Source organism: Emys orbicularis, chromosome 9 (genome assembly GCF_028017835.1).
Source record: "Emys orbicularis isolate rEmyOrb1 chromosome 9, rEmyOrb1.hap1, whole genome shotgun sequence".
Classification (NCBI taxonomy): Eukaryota; Metazoa; Chordata; order Testudines; family Emydidae; genus Emys; species Emys orbicularis.
Genome location: NC_088691.1, coordinates 73029755 through 73050584, shown reverse-complemented (window position 1 = coordinate 73050584; position 20830 = coordinate 73029755). Strand labels below are relative to the sequence as shown.

Genomic DNA, 20830 nt, shown 5'->3' with positions numbered 1-20830 from the left:
GACCATAACCTTATAGAAATCTTTCCATGTTTTCTAACAACTGAAAACCCCAGTTGCATTAGTTTAAAGCATGCAGAGCTTCATTGCTTCAGTTTACCGTAAATGTAAAAAATGTAATCCCGTATGGCAGTTACAGAAACAACTCTTTTGTGGGTTTCCTGCTGATTGTGCTGACGTGCCATGCTTCAGCCAGGACTTTCCAGCCCTCATGCAGGATACAATAATAAAAATGCTTAATATGTGTATAACGCATTACGCATTCAAAGTGTTTTACAAAAATTAGCTAATTAATCACCTTGGTCTCACTGTAGTTCAAGAACTTTCTAGAAAACAGTGTTCACTGGGGTCACATTTGTCCCTCGTGATTGAAGTTTCAGTGCTCAAAGGACACATTAATTGACTTTGTCAGGTTGAGATCGCATATTGGGACTAACTCACAGATCAGTGAAGGTAAACTCACCAGTCCTTTACTGCAGTCCCTCACGGAACACAGTGGAGTTATCAACTGGATGGTATGCTGAGATGGCACACAGATGCACGTTGGCTGTAGACAGAGAGATGAAAGACTTTATGTACTGCAAATAATCCAAAATAGATTATATAGAAACAGAATGCAGAGGCAGATTGCTTTCTACTGCCCTTAGGGAAACCTCTCCCAAATCTGAGAATAATATTTCAGTGTAGATGGCTTCGAAATTGATAAGATTTTCCGCAATTCTGCAGAAGAGGCTAGGGCAGAATTAGTCAGCATCCCATAATCCAGGTTCTGAGGGGAAGGGTTCTGGATTGATATGTAGAATGAAACCATTTTATTTCATCGGGAGCTCTGATGACACTGGTAAAGGATAGGGACGTTCCCATGAGAGAGTCAGGAGAACAGAGTACCAATATATTGTCTAGCCAACACCAGGCCAATCATTATGACCAAAGATTTGTCTTCTCACAACTTTGATGACAAGTGGAATCAGTGAAAAAGCATAAAGAAGTATTTTGTTAAATTCAATCACAAACACATTACTGTTAAAATTAATCAGTCCTTGGTCTGACACAACGCCAGAGGCATTTTGCATTGTTGCTTATTTCAAAGAGATGCTTTGATGCAAATCTCCACTCCTTCAATAGTGGGTCTTATACGTTCTGTTCCTGTCTCTGATATTGGGATCAGAGCAGGGGAAAAGACAGGGACACCTTTGGAACTACGTTGTGGGGAACTGTCTCTCATCTATGCATACGTCCCCAGAGTCTGTACACTGCTGCTCCTTTTATTTCTGGAGCCAAAATGGGATTAGAGACTTGGGATCCTTTCATTGCTACGCTGTTTCTTTCCCTTGTGGATGAGAGTAGAAATGATGCTTCCAGAAAGGATAAGCCTGACAAAGATCCACAAGTAGATCAACAATGGCAGTCTCCCACTAAGGTCGGGTCTTCCTTGGGACTAAGGAGGCCTTCAGCATTGAGGGAGTTTGTCTGGAGTGGCTCATGACCAAGAGTGCTAACTTCAGGGGAAACTGTCATAAAGCAGGGCAGACGTCCCAAACTGGTTGTATGTACTGTTACTAGATTTCACCAACCCAGTAACAAATGTGAACTCCCAAAGTACTACAGTAGTCTTACAATGGAGTCACAGACAGTGCCCTTGAACACTCCAGTCTATTTTACCACCTAGGACTACGTGACAAATAGTCACTTACACCAAAGATCACCCTATATTCAGGTTGCTTCCAATTCCAAGAGACGAGTCACTTATCCCAGATCAATTTGTACTTTAGATCTCACACCAAAGACAATGCTTGTAGCCAATCCTGTAATAAACTAACTATAGTTTTATTAACTAGGAAACAGACATAAGAATTATTTACAGGTTAAGGCAAGCATATCTACACAAAGGAATTTCAATCTGTGATATAAAAGATGACAGTTGTAATAATCTGTCAGTTCAAAATGTCTTTCAGGGCTAACCCATGCCAAGCAGCATGGGAATCTCTTTGCTTAAGTTTAGGAATCTTTGCCCCTCAGAGTCCAGACAACATGAAAGAGATTTTCTCCTTTTCAGGGATTTTTATCCCCTTCACTCCAGCTTCCAGACTGATGGGATTAATTCATGCGTAGGTCTCTCCTTCCTGGAGGGAGTTAGGAATGCAATCAACAGGGTCTCTCTCCTTTGATGCTGCAAAATACCCCATTTGTCTTCAGTGGGCCATCTTGTATGCAGGACAAGTCCTGTACCTTTATTAATGCTTCATTTCCTGTTTGGTGAGTCACAGAATTACAGAGGTTTACAATGGAAACACTCAATATAACTTTAAACCATGGGCTATAGAGGTTATAAGTGAGATTAATACATGCAGCATCAAGTATTTTATGAAGTTTAAACAATAAACACATTCTTATCAACTTAACATCTAATATCTATGTTGATAATGCTAACTCACAGGTAAACAAGACTGGTTTCCAGCAGTGAGGCCTGGGGCCTTGGCATGAGCTGGAACCTGGTCTGCCAGCATCACAGAGTTGTGCCATACAAATTCAACTTACCTTCAGCTAAGGGTTGAAATACTTCAGTGGCGTGCTATGAGGAAGCTTTTACTGCTACTGATGGTGCAATACCTAACAGAAGAGGCAATGGAATCTGGGGACTGGGCTGCTAGAACAGGAATCTGGAGGAGGCCTGGCTTCAATTCCTACCTCAATCAGTGACCTATTGTGTGACCTCGGGCAAGTCACTTCACCTCCTGTGCTTCAGTTTCCTCATATTTAAGTTGGAGACTACGATAGGTCCCACTTGTTGTAAGGGCTTTGAAATCTACAGATGGAAAAATGCTCAATATTATTATTATTTTCTTTTTCTATGACTGTCCATCTGACCTTCTTTACCAGTACTATATTTCCTTAAAACCAGAGATGGGGAGAACCCCCAAATCTAGATCTGGATCCAAGTTCACAGCATGAATCTATCTCAGTGGATTCTGAACACCTTGAAATTGGGGAAGGAACAGATTCAGATCCAGATTTCAGATCTCCAGGTTTGGGAGTTCTAAAAGCTATGTTTCTGGTTTGACCCATTATAGAGATTTCGAGTTCTGGCCAGCTTCTACTTAAAAAAAGAAAATCTTCCCAGTAATTTGTATCTTAATCAAAAATTATTGCCAGTATACTGGTTGATTCTATTCTTTGATTGAAACTGTTTGTCATCCTGTACCATAAGTGTTGTTGGTTTCCCAAGAGATTTGGCATGGCATTTTGCTACATATGGTGATGTTGAAGAAATGATTAATAAAATTGACTTCAGAGAAACAGATGTGCAGACTGATGGATTCAAGAAAAACAAATATTGATAAGAGGAATACATTCAAGACTTTACTTTACCCATAGGTAAAGCACTAGCAAAAATTATTAGATGGAATTAGAACTACCCTAGAACTGTCATTTTGTGTATTGCCACAAAACTGCAAGAAACAGTGATATTGAGATACATTTGCCCAGACATATTGGTACAGGTGTAAGTACACTGCTAATTTTGCAGGATTTGGTTTATCAGCTAGGTGGTCTAATACTGATGTTCTGATTTTAATAAGTTTTCAAACCAAAAGAGAACATGATGTATTTATGGTAGGGAAGTAATTTTGCAAATAAAAAATAATAGTGGTAAAAAAAGTTTTATGATGTATGTAGTGGAATTTTCCTGTTTCCTTGAATTTCTTCTATATATAACAAGATAAAGGAGATCAGAAGACCTAGATTTCTTTATTTAATCTCTTCTAACACCCTTTCCCCCCTCCATGTAATACTTTCTTAGCTCCTGATTCAATGAAACTAGTTTTTGTAACCTGCATGGCAGACTTCGATAGTAAAGAAGACGCCTTTATTTTTTTCGGAAACAGGTCCATACAAATTTAAAAATTAAATCTTTTCTTTAATAAATATTGGTGGTCATCCTGTCTCTCTAATGGAGCGGAGCCCCTTCTTTGCTTGCTGCTAAACTATTCATGCTAGAAATTGCTTTTTATCCTTGTTTCATAAAGATACTGTTGGTTTCTTTGGTTTGGCCTTTGGAATGTACCAGATTACACCAAGTAGCAGATACTTTTAGAAAACATCCCCAGGAGAGGTTAACATCAGACTTTCCTATGAGGATTACTATGATGAGGTATATGAACCCCACACTAGCCAGGAAAAGAGTCAATGAACTGCTGTGGACTTAGTTGGCCCTGTCCTGTTATACCGTCAATAGATATTGGGCTTAGAGGGAAGGGTTAAAAGGGGAGATTCCAGCTCAACTGAATGCTAGCTGGGAGGGACGGATGACCTCCTGCTATCCATGAGAGGAGCCTAGCTCTGGTCGGAGGTGACTAGAGACTGTTGCCTACCTGAACCTCCCTGAGGCAAGGTAGGCCTGATGTGGGGCTATTGTTTCAATTTGCTACCATGATGTGCCTATTGTTGCTGAATAAACCTACTGCAGGTGGTGCCCCACCTGAATATAAAATCCTTTTGTCTTTTCCACCCAACCAGAGACCCAGCAGTGGATTGCTGCGAGCCCAGGAGCAACCCTGTTACAGTTGCAAACTACATAATTTGAACACAGCTGACACTACTGTTTTATTTACTACTTCTTTGTAAGCCTGTCATCAATGAACCTGTGTTCATTGACCTCGGAATAATGGACCATATTAATCCCTGTTTTTTTTTAATCCTCTGAAATCATTGAATTTATATCAGGGATGAATTTTGACCCATAAATATATATCGTGGAAGCTAAATATTGGAAAAATAAATCCTGTTTTATGGCATTTCTAAAATGCAGAAGTAAATCTTGTGTATGAAGTAATTGACCCAGATGTTTTTTTTTCTCAGTTTGTTTCAGATCCTTGTGCCAGCAACCCTTGTCACCATGGTAACTGCAGCAGTAACGGTGATGGCTACCTCTGTATTTGTAATGAAGGCTATGAAGGTACAAACTGTGAACACGCATTTCACAGCCTTCCAGTCTCTGGATGGGCAGAGTCACTGCCACCAAGACAAATCAGGCCAGTATCAGCAACCTTGGAACCTGACATTGTTTTACCCCATTCAAGAGCAACTGTGACATTACCTACTTGGCAGCCAAAAGCAGGACAAAAAGTTGTCGATCTAAAATGGGATGAAATAGAGGTGAGACCATTTTGTTTAACATTCATACATAAAAAGCTTGTGAATGTCACTTATTATTATTTAGTTATCATTTGTCTATAGGCCATAGGCATATATGTAGGAAGATTGAAGATATGATTCCTGCCCTGAGTTAATAATCCATAAAATTAACAAGTAAAACACTTGGAAATGGTTTTAGGCTTAACCATGGCTCTTTTGAAAATAGATGTATGCTTTTTTAGGTATAATGTATGGGAAATCTTTGAGATATATATGGTACAATATCTTTTAGTTCTGCCATTTTATTAATAAACTAGAAATTCCAAACTTCAAATCAATTTAAGAAAAAGGGTAAAGCATCTACTTTTTAGCATGATTTTCTTCTATTTACACAATAGTAGTAATCTTTTACATTTATATAGCAAAGGATCCTACATTGCTTTGAAAGTTGTATAGTCCCATAGCACTACTGCAGTGAAGCCACCTTTTAAGTAGAAGATTGCATACTTGGTGACAAAAATATCACACAGTATGCTGCATAACAGTAGGGGTCTGGGATATGGGAGAGAAAGCTTGAGCAAGTATATTGAAAAGTTGGGTTTGCTTTTTTTTTTTTAAACAATCTTATGAAAAGTGCAGATTTTTTTTTAATGGCTACTCAACATCTCTGTTTTTATTAAGCTCTCATTTGAAAGACACAATATATTACTAGAAATGTAGTTAATTATTCTAGAAAAATAAACCCTGTGTGTACACCCTGCTGGGATTTGAACCTGTGGTTCCAGGAAGTTTTATTTTGTACGAAGGTAGCCACTGGTTACAACACACACTATTAAAAATGTCACATTCTTTGAATCTGTCAAGGTCACATTCACATATAGCTTTTGAGTTTTAGCTCAATTGTGTGCAATACCATTCATGAAGTCCCCATGGAAACTGTGTGTTTCTAGTCTTTCCAGCCCTGCTGCTGTCTCATCAAGTTCCATCTTCACTTTTTGTAACTCTACTTTGAGCACAGCAGGCTAGTCTGTGATTGAAAATGTTGTAGAGTTGTTTGCCTCTTTGTAGATATGCTTTGTGATATTCTTACATGGAAGAGAAATGTATATTTTATGGGTTCCTATCTGGGCCGGAAGTTCCAAGAATTCTGTTTATTGTTTTGCAACAGTAAATGCTGTCTGACTCTTCTGTATCTAATAATACATTCTGAGAAATGCATTGTATTTTCAGATCTGTTTCCCCACTGATAGGGAAACTGATCAAAAGAGTCTCAGATCTGTCAGTGAATTCTGCAGATTAGCCAGTAGACTTCTAGAATGATAGTGGGAATATATATTTAATATTTTCAGAGAATACAAATGCTCAATACCTACAGCTAGGAAATGTATGTAATAGCTACTTTGACAATACACTTACACTGACAATACATTCATACCACATGCTATAAATAGTTTTCCTGAAGTATGTATTCTTTTAGAGATGAAAATTTTGCATTTAGACATAGCCAAAAAATGCATATGCAGATTTCTTCTGAATTGCATTTAATGTGTGTCATAGATACAGTGATGACCTCCAATCCCTGACTGATCAGCATGCCGCACGTTGCAGTTTGGATCTTTTCAACCTAAGTCAAAATGAACTAGTTATATTGCCTCCGAATTACCTTAATTTAAGTTTTTACATTTTCCAGAGCTAAGTGTTGACTCCCTGTCATGGTGTGTTTTGAAGCTGGTAATGTTTGGAAACCAATTCTGGTCACCCTGTTCAAGAAAAATGAATTTAAACTGGAACAGGTGCGGAGAAGAGCTACCAGGATGATCAGAAAAATGGAGGTCCTATCTTATGAGAGGAGACTAGAAGAGGTTGGCTTATTTAGTCTTACAAAAGAAGACTGAGAGGGGATATCATTAGTCTGTATAAATACATTTTTTGGGGGGCGGGGGGGAAATACTAGGGAGGGTGAAGAGCAATTTAAGCAAAAGGACAATGTTGGCACAAGAATAAGTGGATATAAACTGGCAATGAACAAATTCAGGCTGGAAACTAAAAGAAGGTTTCTAATCAAAGGAGTGAGTTTCTCGAACAACCTCCCAATAGAAGTTGTGGGGAGCAAACAACTTAATTAGTTTGAAGAGAGAGCTGGACAAATTTATGACTGTGATTGTATGATGGGGTTACTTGTGATGGTGGAAAGGGAGGGGCAAGGCTCAGAAGCACTGGGGCTCACTCCTGGTTTATGTCTTATGTTCTAAAGCTCATGCATCAGGGTTTCAGCCAGCCACCATCAGGGGTCAGGAAGGGATTTTACTTAGCAAGGAAGGAGTTAGACCTTTTTCCTTGCAGGAAAGTGAATTTGTTTTGGTCTGCTTTTTGGTGGATTGTTTGCTGTTTGTATTTTGCATAGTCTGTTTGGGGGCTGTGTATTGTGACTGAGCTGGAGCCTCCCAGATGAGTGTGCACTGGAGATTTTCTGTCTTTGATCACTGATGGACAAATAACTGCCAAGCCTTAATGAAGGACAGGACTGATCTAGACAAAAGGCTTATAAGCCAGTGAACAGAGGACAGCAAGCAGGGGAGTTTGTGTGGGATTTTGTAGTAGGGAGTTTGGGGGATTTTTGTCCTTTCATTTTTAAGACTAGGGACTAGGAAGCGAAGACAATGATGGCTACTGAGGTAGCACTAGAGGTGACCTGAGGAAGAGAGGAAACAAAGAAGATGACTGGACGCAGAAGCTGCAGGATGTATATTATTCTGACAGAAGCTACTTATGTATGAAATGTCGCCTGAGAGAGCTCATGGGAGAGAAGATCTGAGGGCTAGAGATGCATCTGGAGATAATGGTGGAGTTCAGATGGGGATTTAAAGACATGATGGAGGAAAGGAGAGAGGAGACTGCACATACAGCTCAAGATTCGCTGACCTTGACAAACAAGTGGACCTAGAGGGCAGACCACTAGACGAGGAGCATGACCCATGATGACAAGGCAGAGGAAGAGACAGGCTAATTGAGGAGAGATAGAGTGGAGGGCTACACTGAAGAATGACGAGGAGAAGCAGACTGAAGATGGGGTGGCAAGGAAGGAAAGCAAGGAAACCAGTCTCAGCGGAAGAGATGATGGAGATAGTTAGGGATGGAGCCATAGTAAAGATAAGTATGATATAAAGGGGGACAGCAAGGGACCACAGAAGGAAGAACAGCTGTGAGGGAACCTGATATTCTAATTAGCTGTACAAGAAACTAGAAACATTCTATGTGATATTATGTACAGGGCCGGCTCTGGCTTTTTGGCCGCCCCAAGCAAAACAAAACAACAACAACAACAACAACAACAAAAAAACGGGGCGGCCAGAACAGCAAAGCAAAAGAAAAAAAACAAAAACCTGCGGCGCAGCCGGAGCCAGAGTGCAGGGGGACTCCCTGTGCTGCAGATGTGCCCCGGGGGGAAGGGGAGGGAGCGGGGGGGAGAGAGAGAAGGGGGGCGGCCAGGGCTTCAGCGGGGCGCTACCACGCGGCCCCTCCCGCTGTGCCCCCTGCCGGGAGGCTCCACACCACTCCAGTCGGCTGTGACGGAAGGACCCTGCCGGGCTTGCTGCAGAGTGCTCCTGTCCTCCGCGCCGCCGGAGCGGAACACCACACACACACACACACACACACACACACACGCACACACAAAAAGTGGCCATGCCGCCCTAGGATTGGGCGGAATGCCGCCTCCTACAAGCTGCCGCCCCAAGCACCAGCTTGCTCGGCTGGTGCCTGGAGCCGGCCCTGATTATGTATCACCATAAGTATCTATTCAGACTAAACCAAAATCATAATACAATAGTAAACCAAATAGAAAATAGCCTTTGTTTATCAAGCATTTTCCTATCCCTAAATAAATAAGGCCCCAGTTCAGCAAAGGGTAATGCATTTACAAGTTCCATTGAGTTCAGGGGACCTACTCACAGTGGCCACATCTACAGTTGCAGATAGGGGTGCAATTCCCAGCTTGCATAGACATACCAGTTCTAGCTCTGATTGAGTTAGCACACTATACATAGTAGTGTGGCTGTGTAACGCAATGCGAAGTGGTGGCACAGGCTAGCTACCTCAGTTACAAATCTGCCTGGACCAAATTAGTATGTACTTGGTGCAGCTATCCTGTGCTGCTGGTCGCCACTGTGCTGTGCCTACCACAGCTCAAAGAGAGCTAATGAGAGTGTCTTTACAAGCTGGGAATCATACCCCTAGCTCCAAGTGTAGACATAGCCGGTGCATAAAGTTAAGCATATACATAGCAGATTGGTTCCTAAACAGGGAACTAAGTCATATTTATTAACATTTTTGTTATAGTTCCATAAAAAAGCATGGTTACAATGCCACCAAAGCCCTCCAGAATTTGGAAATAAATACTAGGGTTGTTTTTGCCCTCCAGGCAAAATGCAAATGAGGTTGGATTGATTTTAGTATCAAGCACTAGGCATAATAAAGCTCAGTGGTGCAGCATTTTTTTGAAGTTCAATAAATGATAACAATTTCATAACCTTTTGTGACTTTTTTCTTAATGAAACAACAGATTATAAAGAAAAGAGAATTCAGGTGAGTTTATTATTCAGGAATAAATGGATAAAATGTCAAGCCTGTGGTTGACTTTTAAAATATTTTGATTACAGAGATTCTTTGAGATGCACTCACAAGGTGTAGAAACCAAAATTAGCTAGATATTAACTGTTAATATCCTGGACAAGCCTTGCGGAATTAAGATAAACTTTATTGCATTAAATTAAACTTCATTGGATATAGGTTCATTGTATTAAAATGCAGTTGTGTATGTGTTATGGAGTTGTATGTAGCTTCTCTAGTAGGAGGGAGGTGCTAATGTAATTCCTCCGTTATCAGCCCTTTGAACCTATTCCCCTGGAGAGGTGCACATATATTAGTTCAAAATGGATTCTCCAGGGACCAACAGACAAAGAACGGTTTTTTGGATGAATAGCCTCATTTATTAAACTGGATCAGGGCCTTCTTCCTTATCCATCAAACAGACAGGACCCCTGATCCACAGAGGACCCCAATCGTGAGAGAAAGATTGGAAGGACTTGGCTTACTGGGGCCCATAAAACTGGTTACTAGTTCTGAACAGAGACTGTTATGAACTTGTGACCATAGAAGAGACTCCCTTTGTGAGGCATTGAAGGACTGCTCCTGTCAGAGCCCATGTTATAAATGGGGTGATCTCTTGATCTCTGGTAAGCTTACTAGCATGCATGTAGATTATTTTATTGTTTTTAATGATTCCTCTGATGCTCTCAGAAATCCAGGGAGACTAAAGGGAAGATGTGTTCTATTAAGATTATATTAATTTTCCTGTGACTTGTGTAATATCACCAAATCTCTTCTCTGCCACACCATGGCTCTGGGCTTTAGATATAAACACTATTTCCAGAGGCAACTTGGCTCAGACATCTTTGAACAGGGTAAAACTCTTCAGTGGGCCCCTTTTTTAAAATAACAAAACAAAATATCCTTAAGGACTCCCCAGACCCAAATAAAATTATGCTTAACCATCCATTGTCAAAAGACACTCAAGGGAGTTTCAGGTAACTTTGCCACAACTACAACTTCTAGCTGTACCAGAGCCACAGCTCTCTTAAACCCTTTCAGTCCACTGGGGTGAGGAAATCCTTCCACAACATCAACTAGAGAGGTCATTGCCGAGGGGGATTCTCTCAAGACAGTGAAGCCTTGTTAGTCCAGACCCACCTTACTTTTAGTGCCTGGGTTGGGTTCAGAACTTTCTTCTCAATGTGATCTGTTACTACTTCCAGCAAGTATCAAAATTCTTAAACAAGGTTTCTCGTAGTTTTTCAAGAACCACTCCATCTTGAAACTTTTGTCTCCTTTTAAGACTGAATGCGAAAAAGACAAGGCTTTCTGAGCTGTATAGTGAACAACCTTTTCTCTCTCAACTTTTTACATTCTGCAACCTAATGTTACAGCAGAGAAACGTTTTGGGACTCCTCTCCAACCTAGTCATAAAGTATAGGGGTGTGGTAACAACCTCCATGTTGAGAACTTATGCCATAGATCCATGGTTCCAGTCCCATCAAAAGAGAGAGGCTTCAATGTACTTCACGGTGATTTAAATAGATCTGGATGATCTTGTCTGACTCTGGATTTGTCTGTTTTCATGTGCAAAACTGATTTCATGATGGAGTTCGTAGCTCTACTGATCCAAGAAATATAGCCCTCTCCCCAGTGCATCCCAACTGCCATGAGTGTCTCTGCTTTGCAATCAGGAATGATCATTATCTGATTCAGGAAATGCCCTTCAGTCTGTCACCTGTTCCTTGGGTGTTCTGAAGTTAAAGGTCACCCTGATGGTCATCTTGAGAAAAGAGAGTATCTAGATCTACTAGTGACAAGACGATATACTTGTGAAAGTGCAATTGTGCAATATGATAGCTTGCCTCACTGACTGAGCCATCCAGTACTTGGAACAATATTGATAATACTATGGAGGAAATCCAAGATTTTATTCATGTAACCTAAAAAGAGGTGCAGAGTCTCAAAATTCTGTATCTGTAGGTGGAATAAATCATATTCTAATTGAGATAATTTTGAAAGTATAGTTGCTGACTCCACCAAGGTTACGGTTATTTTGTGAACAGAAAAACAGAGCCATCTGTAATGGAATTTGCTGGGCAGATACTTACTTTCATTCACAAAATGCTACAAAACTGACATGATTTCTTCATCTGATGCCACCTTTGGACATGGAGTTCTTCAGTCTCCCCCGGTGCTCTTCAGTGAAGACCCTCTCTTAAAAATTTTACTCGGTACTATTAGGTTTGGTATTACAATGTTTCTACTCTGGACACGTTCACTTTTCCTTCCCCATTGTTAGAAGTTGTTTTTTTCTGCTTGTTGCTTCCCAGCAGTTCCAGCTCTGTGAAGTAATGGAGGAGTTCCCATGTTGGTTAGAGAACAATAGAATTGGTTTCCTTGCCTGTAATTCTATCTTCTCTGAATGGGAATTCCTGCTCTGTTTCACCCTGGGTGGTATTCAGCAATTTCTGTATGGCGGGATGGAAAGGGTAATAGATCCTTATCTTCTGGTTCTTACAAACCTGCTTTTATTTCTTGCTTCCCCAACCCCATTTTTCCCATGCAGAAAACAGTTCAGCATCTAACTGGTTTGATTTTTTTCTAGGGGTCCCCCCCCCACTCTCCCCCCCCATTCTTCTTAGCTTTGGCAGTATGGCCTGGGGGAGAAAGGTCATTCAATTTAACCCCGTACCTGTAAAGGGTGTTGCTAGGCAGATTGCACTGGTAGGGGAGAAAAGAGGAACCTCTTGTCTGCATAGAGACATGGAAAAGATGGAAAACCCAGCAGTTCCAAGCCTGATGGAACAGTGGATTTGCATTCACAGGAGACTAAGGAAACTAATTTTATTGAATTAAAAATTAATTAATGTGTAATCTCTTGGAAGGAGATTTGGCAGGGTTAGCATTTACAGAAGCATTCCTGGTAATGTATTCATCTTGGCTGTTGCTGTCCTGCTGGAGGGATATAGTTTTTTTTGTGAAACTACTGTCATATCACTTTTAAAATGGTATAGCTTTGGGATATAACATTTTTCTCAAGCTAATAATTTTTACAGTATTTGCATTCACCCAATGCCCTTAAAATAATTTTTTTCTGAAGTCTAAAACTTTCATTTCCTAAAGGACTGGCTTTTATTACCTTGCCCTTCCAGCTGAATGGTGTATGTCAATGAGGCTTTTACTTCCCTGAGTCAGTTCAGATGTGTTATGTGAATTCACACTTGCAACTGCATTCTAGACAGTAATTCCCCCCACTGTGGTTTGGCAGCAAGACCAGGTGGATCTCATTGCCTCCACCTGAAGGGTAGAAAAGGGAAAGAAAAGCTAGTTGGAAAGACAAGAATAGAGAATCCTTAAGAGCAGCCAGCTCAGGAGGAAACTCAGACATAGGTTTATGTTGTCACTTGTGAATAAAGAAGAGATGCTGAGTTCCAAACAATAATCAATTGTGTGTGTGTAATGTACTGAGAGTGTTTACAAAAGTATGCAAACTCCCTGCAAACCACAGTGGGGTGTTGTGAAAGCGGTGATGTCACCAGCATGGTGCATGCTGGGGCATCATAACAAATAGCTCTCAGGGAAGGATGGACATGATGTACAAAGGAAAAGTGAATTTTCACTTGTTAATATGTTCTTAATCTGGCTAGTGGGGGAACTCAGCATATGTTGTTAAAGGCAATGAAATGTTCATTCCATTTACAGGCCACCTTTAAGACTTAGAGAGCAAGGACTGGATACTCTGAAACTACAAATAGCAAAAGCCCACTGTTGTAATCCTCCCAGTGACTCCACTATTTTTTTCCCTGGCAAGCACACAGTGGATTTCCTCCCTGCTCCATGTAGGGCTCTTGGGAAAGGACAATGGTTAAAATATTTGAAGCAGAAATGTGATTTTTGGTTTGTTATGTATCTCTTTAAAAAAGGAGCTCAGTATCCATTGATTTAGACCCAAACTGTTTGGGTCCATTCGTATTTATGCCTGTTTACAGGTGAGCAGAAGAATACACGTGTCCTCATATCAGCATGGACATATAATCATTCTAAATGCTGCATAACATATTGAAGAGCTTATTTCTGATCTGATTGAAGAGCATATCTCTGTAAGCAGTTCTTGAGCGTGCTTCAGGGCTTTGTCTGGCTGGTGAAGGTTTATGCTTTTCTCTAATGGCTATTTTTAAAGTGGTGGTGTGTGCCTTAAGGAGCTGCCTTGCTTAGTTAAAGGCTGTGTGCTGTTTCTAGTGCAACAGGGAAATCTTGGAAAAACATGATACTGCAGTTGTGTTCAGTGGATCTTTTTCCAGTTTCAGCAGGCATAACCGCTTGCCTGCCCTCATGGGTGTGGAACTGAAACATAGGTCATGATCTCTCAATGTCTGCATTTTTAGGAGAAAGCATATCACATGTCCTTTCAATTTTACCTTCAGAGAATCCTCAGATGAGACTACAAATTTAGTTGATAAAGGAAATAGTGTTGATGTAATATACCTAGACTTCTGTAAGGTATTTGACTTGGTACTGCATGACATTTTGATTAAAAAGCTACAATGATATAAAATTAACATGGCACACATTAAAAGGTGTTTAACTGATTGGTTCTTGGCGCTGCTCTATTTAACATTCTTATTAATAACCTGGAAGAAAACATAAAATCATCCTTGATAAAGTTTGCAGATCACACCAATTGGAGGACTGGTAAATAACGTAGGGGACAGGTCACTGATACAGAGCAATCTGGATTGCCTGGTAAACTGGGTACAAGCAAACAAATATGCATTTTTAAAATGGCTAAATGTAAATATTCCTAGATGTATACAAAGAAGGTAGGCCATGCTTACAGGATGGGGGACTCTGTCCTGAGAAGCAGTGACTGAAAAAGATTTAGAGGTCATGGTGGATAATCAGTTGAACATGAGCTCCCAGTGCAATCCTTGAATGAATAAATAGGGGAATCTTGAGTAGGACAAGAGAGTTTTATTTACTTCTGTATTTGGCACTGGTGTGACTGATGGTGGAATACTGTGTCCAGTTCTGGTTTCCACAGTTCAAGAAGGATGTTGTTAAATTGGAGAGGGCTCAGAGAAGAGCTATGTGGCTGATTAAAGGATTAGAAAACATGCCTTATAATGATAGACTCTAGGAGCTCAATCTATTTAGCTTAACAAAGAGAATGTTAAGGGGTGGCCTGATTACAGTTTATAAGTACCTACCTGGGGAACAAATATTTAATAATGGCAATCTAGCAAAGAAAGATATAACATGATCCAATGGCTGGAAGTTGAAGGTAGACTATTCAGACTGGAAATAAGGTGTAAATTTTTAACAGTGAGAGTAATTAATCATTGGAACAGTTTACCAAGGGTCATGGTAGATTCTCCATTACTGAAATTTTTTAAATCAAGATTGGATTTTTTTTCTCAAAGATGTGCTCCAGAAATTATTTTGGGATATTCTATAGCCTGTGTTATACAGGAGGTCAGACTAGATGATCACAGTGATCCCTTCTGGAATCTATGAATCTGAAAATCTCTTATATAAATATTTTCCTGCAATCCCTGGTTTTGCTATCTTCTTCTAGCTATTGTAGCTTCTTTTGCAGAGCCAGTGATCAATTTGCATGTTCTGGTTTAGTTTTCTTTGTTAGTATAATATATTGGTCTAGCGAACCCTGATTCTCAGGTCTTTCAACTTAGTAGAAAACTCTCCCAGAACCGAATACAGACATAATTGGAAACTTTAATATATTTCTCCCATTGCTATGGAAAAGTTCTGTGTAAGTTCTCCCGTAATTCTGGCTGCCAAACTGTGATTTTCTGTTTTACTGGTATTTGTCTGAGGACACACTGTTGCTGGCACTATTTTGTTTCTTATCTGTGCTGGGAGGCTGCTGCTTCTCCTTCTATTTTTGTGCTCATCTAAATCCCAGCTTTTTTTTAAACTGAAATATCAGTTTTCTGCCACTGTAAAATTCTATTTTGGTTCAGTGTCCTTCTGTTTTAGATGTCCTTCTGTTTATCAGATCAGTGGGTAATGGAGCCAGAGAGAAGTGCAAATGGAGCTGCTAGTTAGGTCAGCATCACACGACACCTTCCTCTCCAGATATAACTGTAAAAGCCCTGCATCCCTTTGCTGCTTTGGCTTGCATTAAAACATTTTGTGTTTGTGTTGTCTTTCCTCAGAAGCTTTAATTTAAGAGAGTGTTCCTGTTCGATTGCATGTTGGTTTTCCACTCTCGGTATATTAGTTTTGTGCTGCCCCTTGTGCAGTTGTACTGTCCAGTTTCTTTCTTTCGGTCTTGTCTGTCTGGTCTGTCTCTTCTGTCTTTCCACTTGCCCTCTGAATCTATAAAAAGGGAAATAAGGATAATCCAGGGAATTACAGATCAGTCAGCTTACCTTCAGTACCTGGAAAGACAATAGAACAATAAATTTGCAAACACCTGGAAGGTGCTAAGTAACAGCATGGATTTGTCAAGAACAAATCGTATCAAACCAACCTAATACCTTTCTTTAATAGGTAACAAGCCTTGTGGATAGGAGGAAGTGGTAGATCTGGTCTATCTTGACTATAGTAAAGCTTTTGATACTGTCTCACATGACCTTCTCAAAAACAAACTAGGGAAATATAACCTAGATGGAGCTACTATAAGGTGGGTGCATAACTGGTTAGAAAACTGTTCCCAGAGAATAGTTATCAGTGGTTCACAGTCAAGCTTGGAAGGGCATAACAAGTGGGGTCCCGCAGGGATCAGTTCTGAGTCTGGTTCTGTTCAATATCTTCATCAGTGATTTAGATAATGGCATAGAAAATACACTTATAAAGTTTGTGTACGATACCAAGCTGGGAGGGGTTGCAAGTGCTTAGGAAGATAGCATTAAAATTCAAAATGATCTGGACAAACTGGAGAAATGGTCTCAAATAAATTGGATGAAATTCAGTAAGGACAAATGCAAAGTACTCCATTTAGGAAGGAACAATCAATTGCATGCATACAAAATTGGAAATGACTGCCTAGGAAAGGGATCTGGGGGTCATAGTGGATCACAAGCTATATATGAATCAACAGTTTAACACTGTTGCAAAAAAGCAAACATCATTCTGGGATGTATTAGCAGAAGTGTTGTAAGCAAGACACGAGAATTAATTCTTCTGCTCTACTCCATGCTCGTTAGGCCTCAGCTTGAGTATTGTGTCCAGTTCTGGGCACCACATTTCAGGAAAGATTGGAGAAAGTCCAGAGAAGAGCAACAAAAATGATTAAAGGTCTAGAAAACATGACCTATGACCGAAGATTGAAAATATTGCTGTTGGTTTAGTCTGGAAAAGAGAAGTCCGAGAAGAGACATGATAGCAATGTTCAAGTACATAAAAGGTTGTTACAAGGAGGAGGGAGAAAAAATGTTCTCCTTAACCTGTGAGGGTAGGACAAGCTGCAATTTAAGCCCATTGCTTCAAGGAAGGTTTAGGTTGGACATTAGGAAAAACTTCCTGTCAGGGTGGTTAAGCCCTGGAATAAATAGCCTAAGGAGGTTGTGGAATCTCCATCATTGGAGATTTTTAAGAGCTGATTAGACAAACACCTGTCAGGGATTAATGTTTCTCAAACTGGGATCCACAGACCCCTGGGGGTCCCCGGGTACCTCTGAGAAGCTCCTCCCCCTCCCTTCCTCAACCCCTCCACCTCCCTCCCAGGCACGCCTCCTGCACTCTGGGGAACAGGCTTACTTGTCCTGGCTCCCCACCACTCCTGGAAGTGGCAGGCATGTCCCTGCGGCCTTTGGGGCAGGAGGCCAGATTGTTTCCACGTGCTGCCCCTGTCCCAAGCGCTGACTCCGCAGCTCCCATTAGCCGGGAACTGTGGCCAATGGGAGCTATGGGGGTGGTGCCTGCGGGCAGGGGCAGTGCACTGAGACCCCTTGGCGCCCCCACCCCCCTGCCTAGGAGCCGCAGCCAGAAGGATGTGCCGGTTGCTTTCAGGAGCGTCCCGAGGTAAGCGCGGCACCCCTCACCCCTTTCCGCACCCCAAATCCCTACCCCAGCCCGGAACTCGCACTCCCTCCGGCACCCAAACTCCCTCCCAGAACCCCAACCCTCTGACCCAGCCTGGTGAAAGTGAGTGAGGTGGGGGAAAGGGAGCGATGGAGGGAGGGGAGATGGAATGAGGGGGGGAAGGGGCAGGGCAAGGGCTGAGCTGGGGGGTATTGGGGGTCCCTGAAAAATTTTAAATCAAAATGGGTGTCCTTGGGTTGCTAAAGTTTGAGAACCGCTGGTTTAGATAATACTTAGTCCTGGATGACCTCTCGAGATCCCTTCCAGTCCTATGATTCTATGATTTGGTTCTTACTTTTTCTGATAAAATTCTGCTGTCATGATTTATGATTGACATTCATTATTGAGTGTGATGGTGGCTATATTTTTAGGTAACTTCATACTGCTATATGAGAACAGAGGTGTTAATGGTATTTTTCCCACAGGCTTGTTAAAAATCAGTTTCTCTCAGAAAGTGATTGTACAATACAACTCTTGCCATGCATATTGGCAAATATAAAAGGAGGGATGTCAGCCAAATTCATATTGGGTTGACAGAGCTTTGAACATAATCTCCATCATCATGGTTTCCAAGATTTAGAAATAGTAATAAATTTATTAACATTTTTCTATGTTACTTTAACTAGCACAACAAAATTTCATACTATTTATTTAAATTTGAAATATTCAAATTATCTGCTGAAGCCAGAGAAGAATTCAGTAACTTACTGCCTGGTGAAGCAATAAACTGAGCCAGACATACAATTTTGCTTATTGTGACTAATTGGCCACATGAGTCAAAATTGAACTTGTGTTACTTGAAAATTATTACCTAAGTAACATTCCAGGATTTTCTTCTGTTTTTCATAGATACTTCATTGTCAAGTTCAAAATGGGGATTTGAATGAAACATGAGTTTAGAATTTGGATTCTGGCTCTTTCTTTGAAGGATGATTCACTCTTTGGAAGGCGTTTCAGCTAACATTCTCAGTTTATCAATAAGCATCATGTAAACCTAGCATAATAGGCTCTATACAAGCTTTTTATCATACAAGATGGGCTACAAAACCTATCCTTACTTTTTGGCAAATGTAGAAAAGAATTTGGCTCATTTTTTGTACTGCATATGGTGTTATTTCATAGTCAAGCTGTTAGGGATACACAAAAAATACTCTAGATGATGATGATATAAAGAGACACTTTAGATTCTCCCCCCCCCCCCCCCCACACACACATTATGTTGATCTGTAGCAACAATGGTTTGGTCTCAAACAGGGTGAAAAAGGTCTTTCTGGGGGTACATCAACTCATCTAGATATTTGCCTAGTTCTACAACAGGCTACACAAGAAGCACTAGTGAAGCCAATACAAACTAAAAGTTCATACAGAATGACTTGTTTATACTGCTCTGTATACTATATACTGAAATGTAAGTACAATATTTACATTCAAATTGATTTATTTTATAATTGTATGGTAAAAATAAGAAAGTAAGCAATTTTCAGTAATAGTGTGCTGTGATACTTTTTTATTTTTATGTCTGATTTTGTAAGCGAGTAGTTTTTAAGTGAGGTGAAACTTGGGGGTACACAAGACAAATCAAACTGCTGAAAAGGGTACAGTAGTCCGGAAAGGTTGAGAACCCCTGGTCTAGATGGACTAAGAGGCTTATTCATGGTTTTTGGAAATACATTTGCTATCATTGGATAGATAGATGAATGCCTGTGTACATGCATGAACTTAGATGCCAGCATTGCATGGTCAAATAAAAATGTTGTCCATGATCACACTGCCAGTGTTGTATGGTAGAGAAGGTCTGATTAGCGAATAGAGGAATTGCTGCATAGATGACAGAGAAATCAGTTACTTAGCACAAGCACTAGATCACAGCTGCAGTCGTGAATTTTCTCCCTAGGTAGGCTGTGGATGCTCCATTCACTTTGTAGAAAGCCTCCTGTCATTGGAAAGAGTGATCGAGGGCTTTGTTATTGCTGGGCTCATGTGGCAGAGTATGGCTATGAATTTAAAAAGGAAAAATAAGCTATGCAATAAGTGTAGTTGAAAGAGAACAGTAGTTCTTGCCGTTGGTTCTAAATGCCCCAAGATCTCACATGTTCACTGACATGTGGCAATGCTAGATATTTATTTAGTATTTGACAATAAGAGAAATCCATTTATCTTTTTCTCAAGACGAGTGTAATACTTTTAAAGGTGGACACCTCTCACAGTAAGTGCTCACTAAAATGTAGAGCTGTAGAGAGGGTTTTTTTTGCTGTTTTTGAAAACATTACCCATAAGGTGAGTTTCCAGAACAATTGAAGACAACATAGAACCTTATACACCTCTTCCCTGATATAACGCTGTCCTCGGGAGCCAAAAAAATCTGACCGTGTTATAGGTGAAACCGCGTTATATCAAACTTGCTTTGATCCGCTGGAGTGCGCAGCCCCTCCCCCCCGGAGCACTACTTTACCGCATTATATTCGAATTTGTGTTATATCGGGTCGTGTTATATCGGGGTAGAGGTGTATTACCTCAAATGTGTATTGATGATGAAACTTTCAATGTCTGTCCTGACAATTTCTTAAAAGATCAGGATTGGTTAATGGTGCTGTTTTTATATTCTTTTCCTATTTATTAATTTCCCTAATTTTTTATATTCTCTTTTAAAGGACTAAATCTTTAAAGAACAATCTTTACTGTTTTCAGATAATCCCAGATGTAGCTTGTGGAAATGCCAGTTCTAACAACTCTGCTGGAGGCCGGCTTATCTCCTTTGAAGTTCCACAGAACACATCAATAAAGTAAGAATATTGCTTTGTCATAGCAGCCTGGAATAATAAATATTTAAATAGTGTTTGGTACCGAATTCATGTCTTGGGAGCTGTAGTCAGCTGTCTCCTAGGCAGCCAGACTATGAAATGCCTTGGTATGTCATGAAAGAACTCCAGAGAGCCTCCAGATGACACGAGGGACCTAGCAATACCAGAGCACCTTCTTCGAGGGGTGCAAGTGCTCACATGTGTGCTTAAGTGGGTTTTTTTTTGTTCGGTTTGGTTGTGGGGCATTTTTTGGGGGGGGA

The 20830-nt window shown here is 40.5% G+C and overlaps 1 protein-coding gene across 1 annotated transcript in view; it reads left to right on the top strand.

The window, feature by feature from the left end:
• Window positions 1-20830, top strand: part of DNER (delta/notch like EGF repeat containing) — a 277948-nt gene that overhangs the window by 123247 nt on the left and 133871 nt on the right. Inside the window, exons 2-3 of the mRNA XM_065411069.1 lie at window positions 4855-5151; window positions 20458-20552. Coding sequence (XP_065267141.1) covers window positions 4855-5151; window positions 20458-20552 — 392 coding nt within the window. The remainder of the gene's footprint in view (window positions 1-4854; window positions 5152-20457; window positions 20553-20830) is intronic.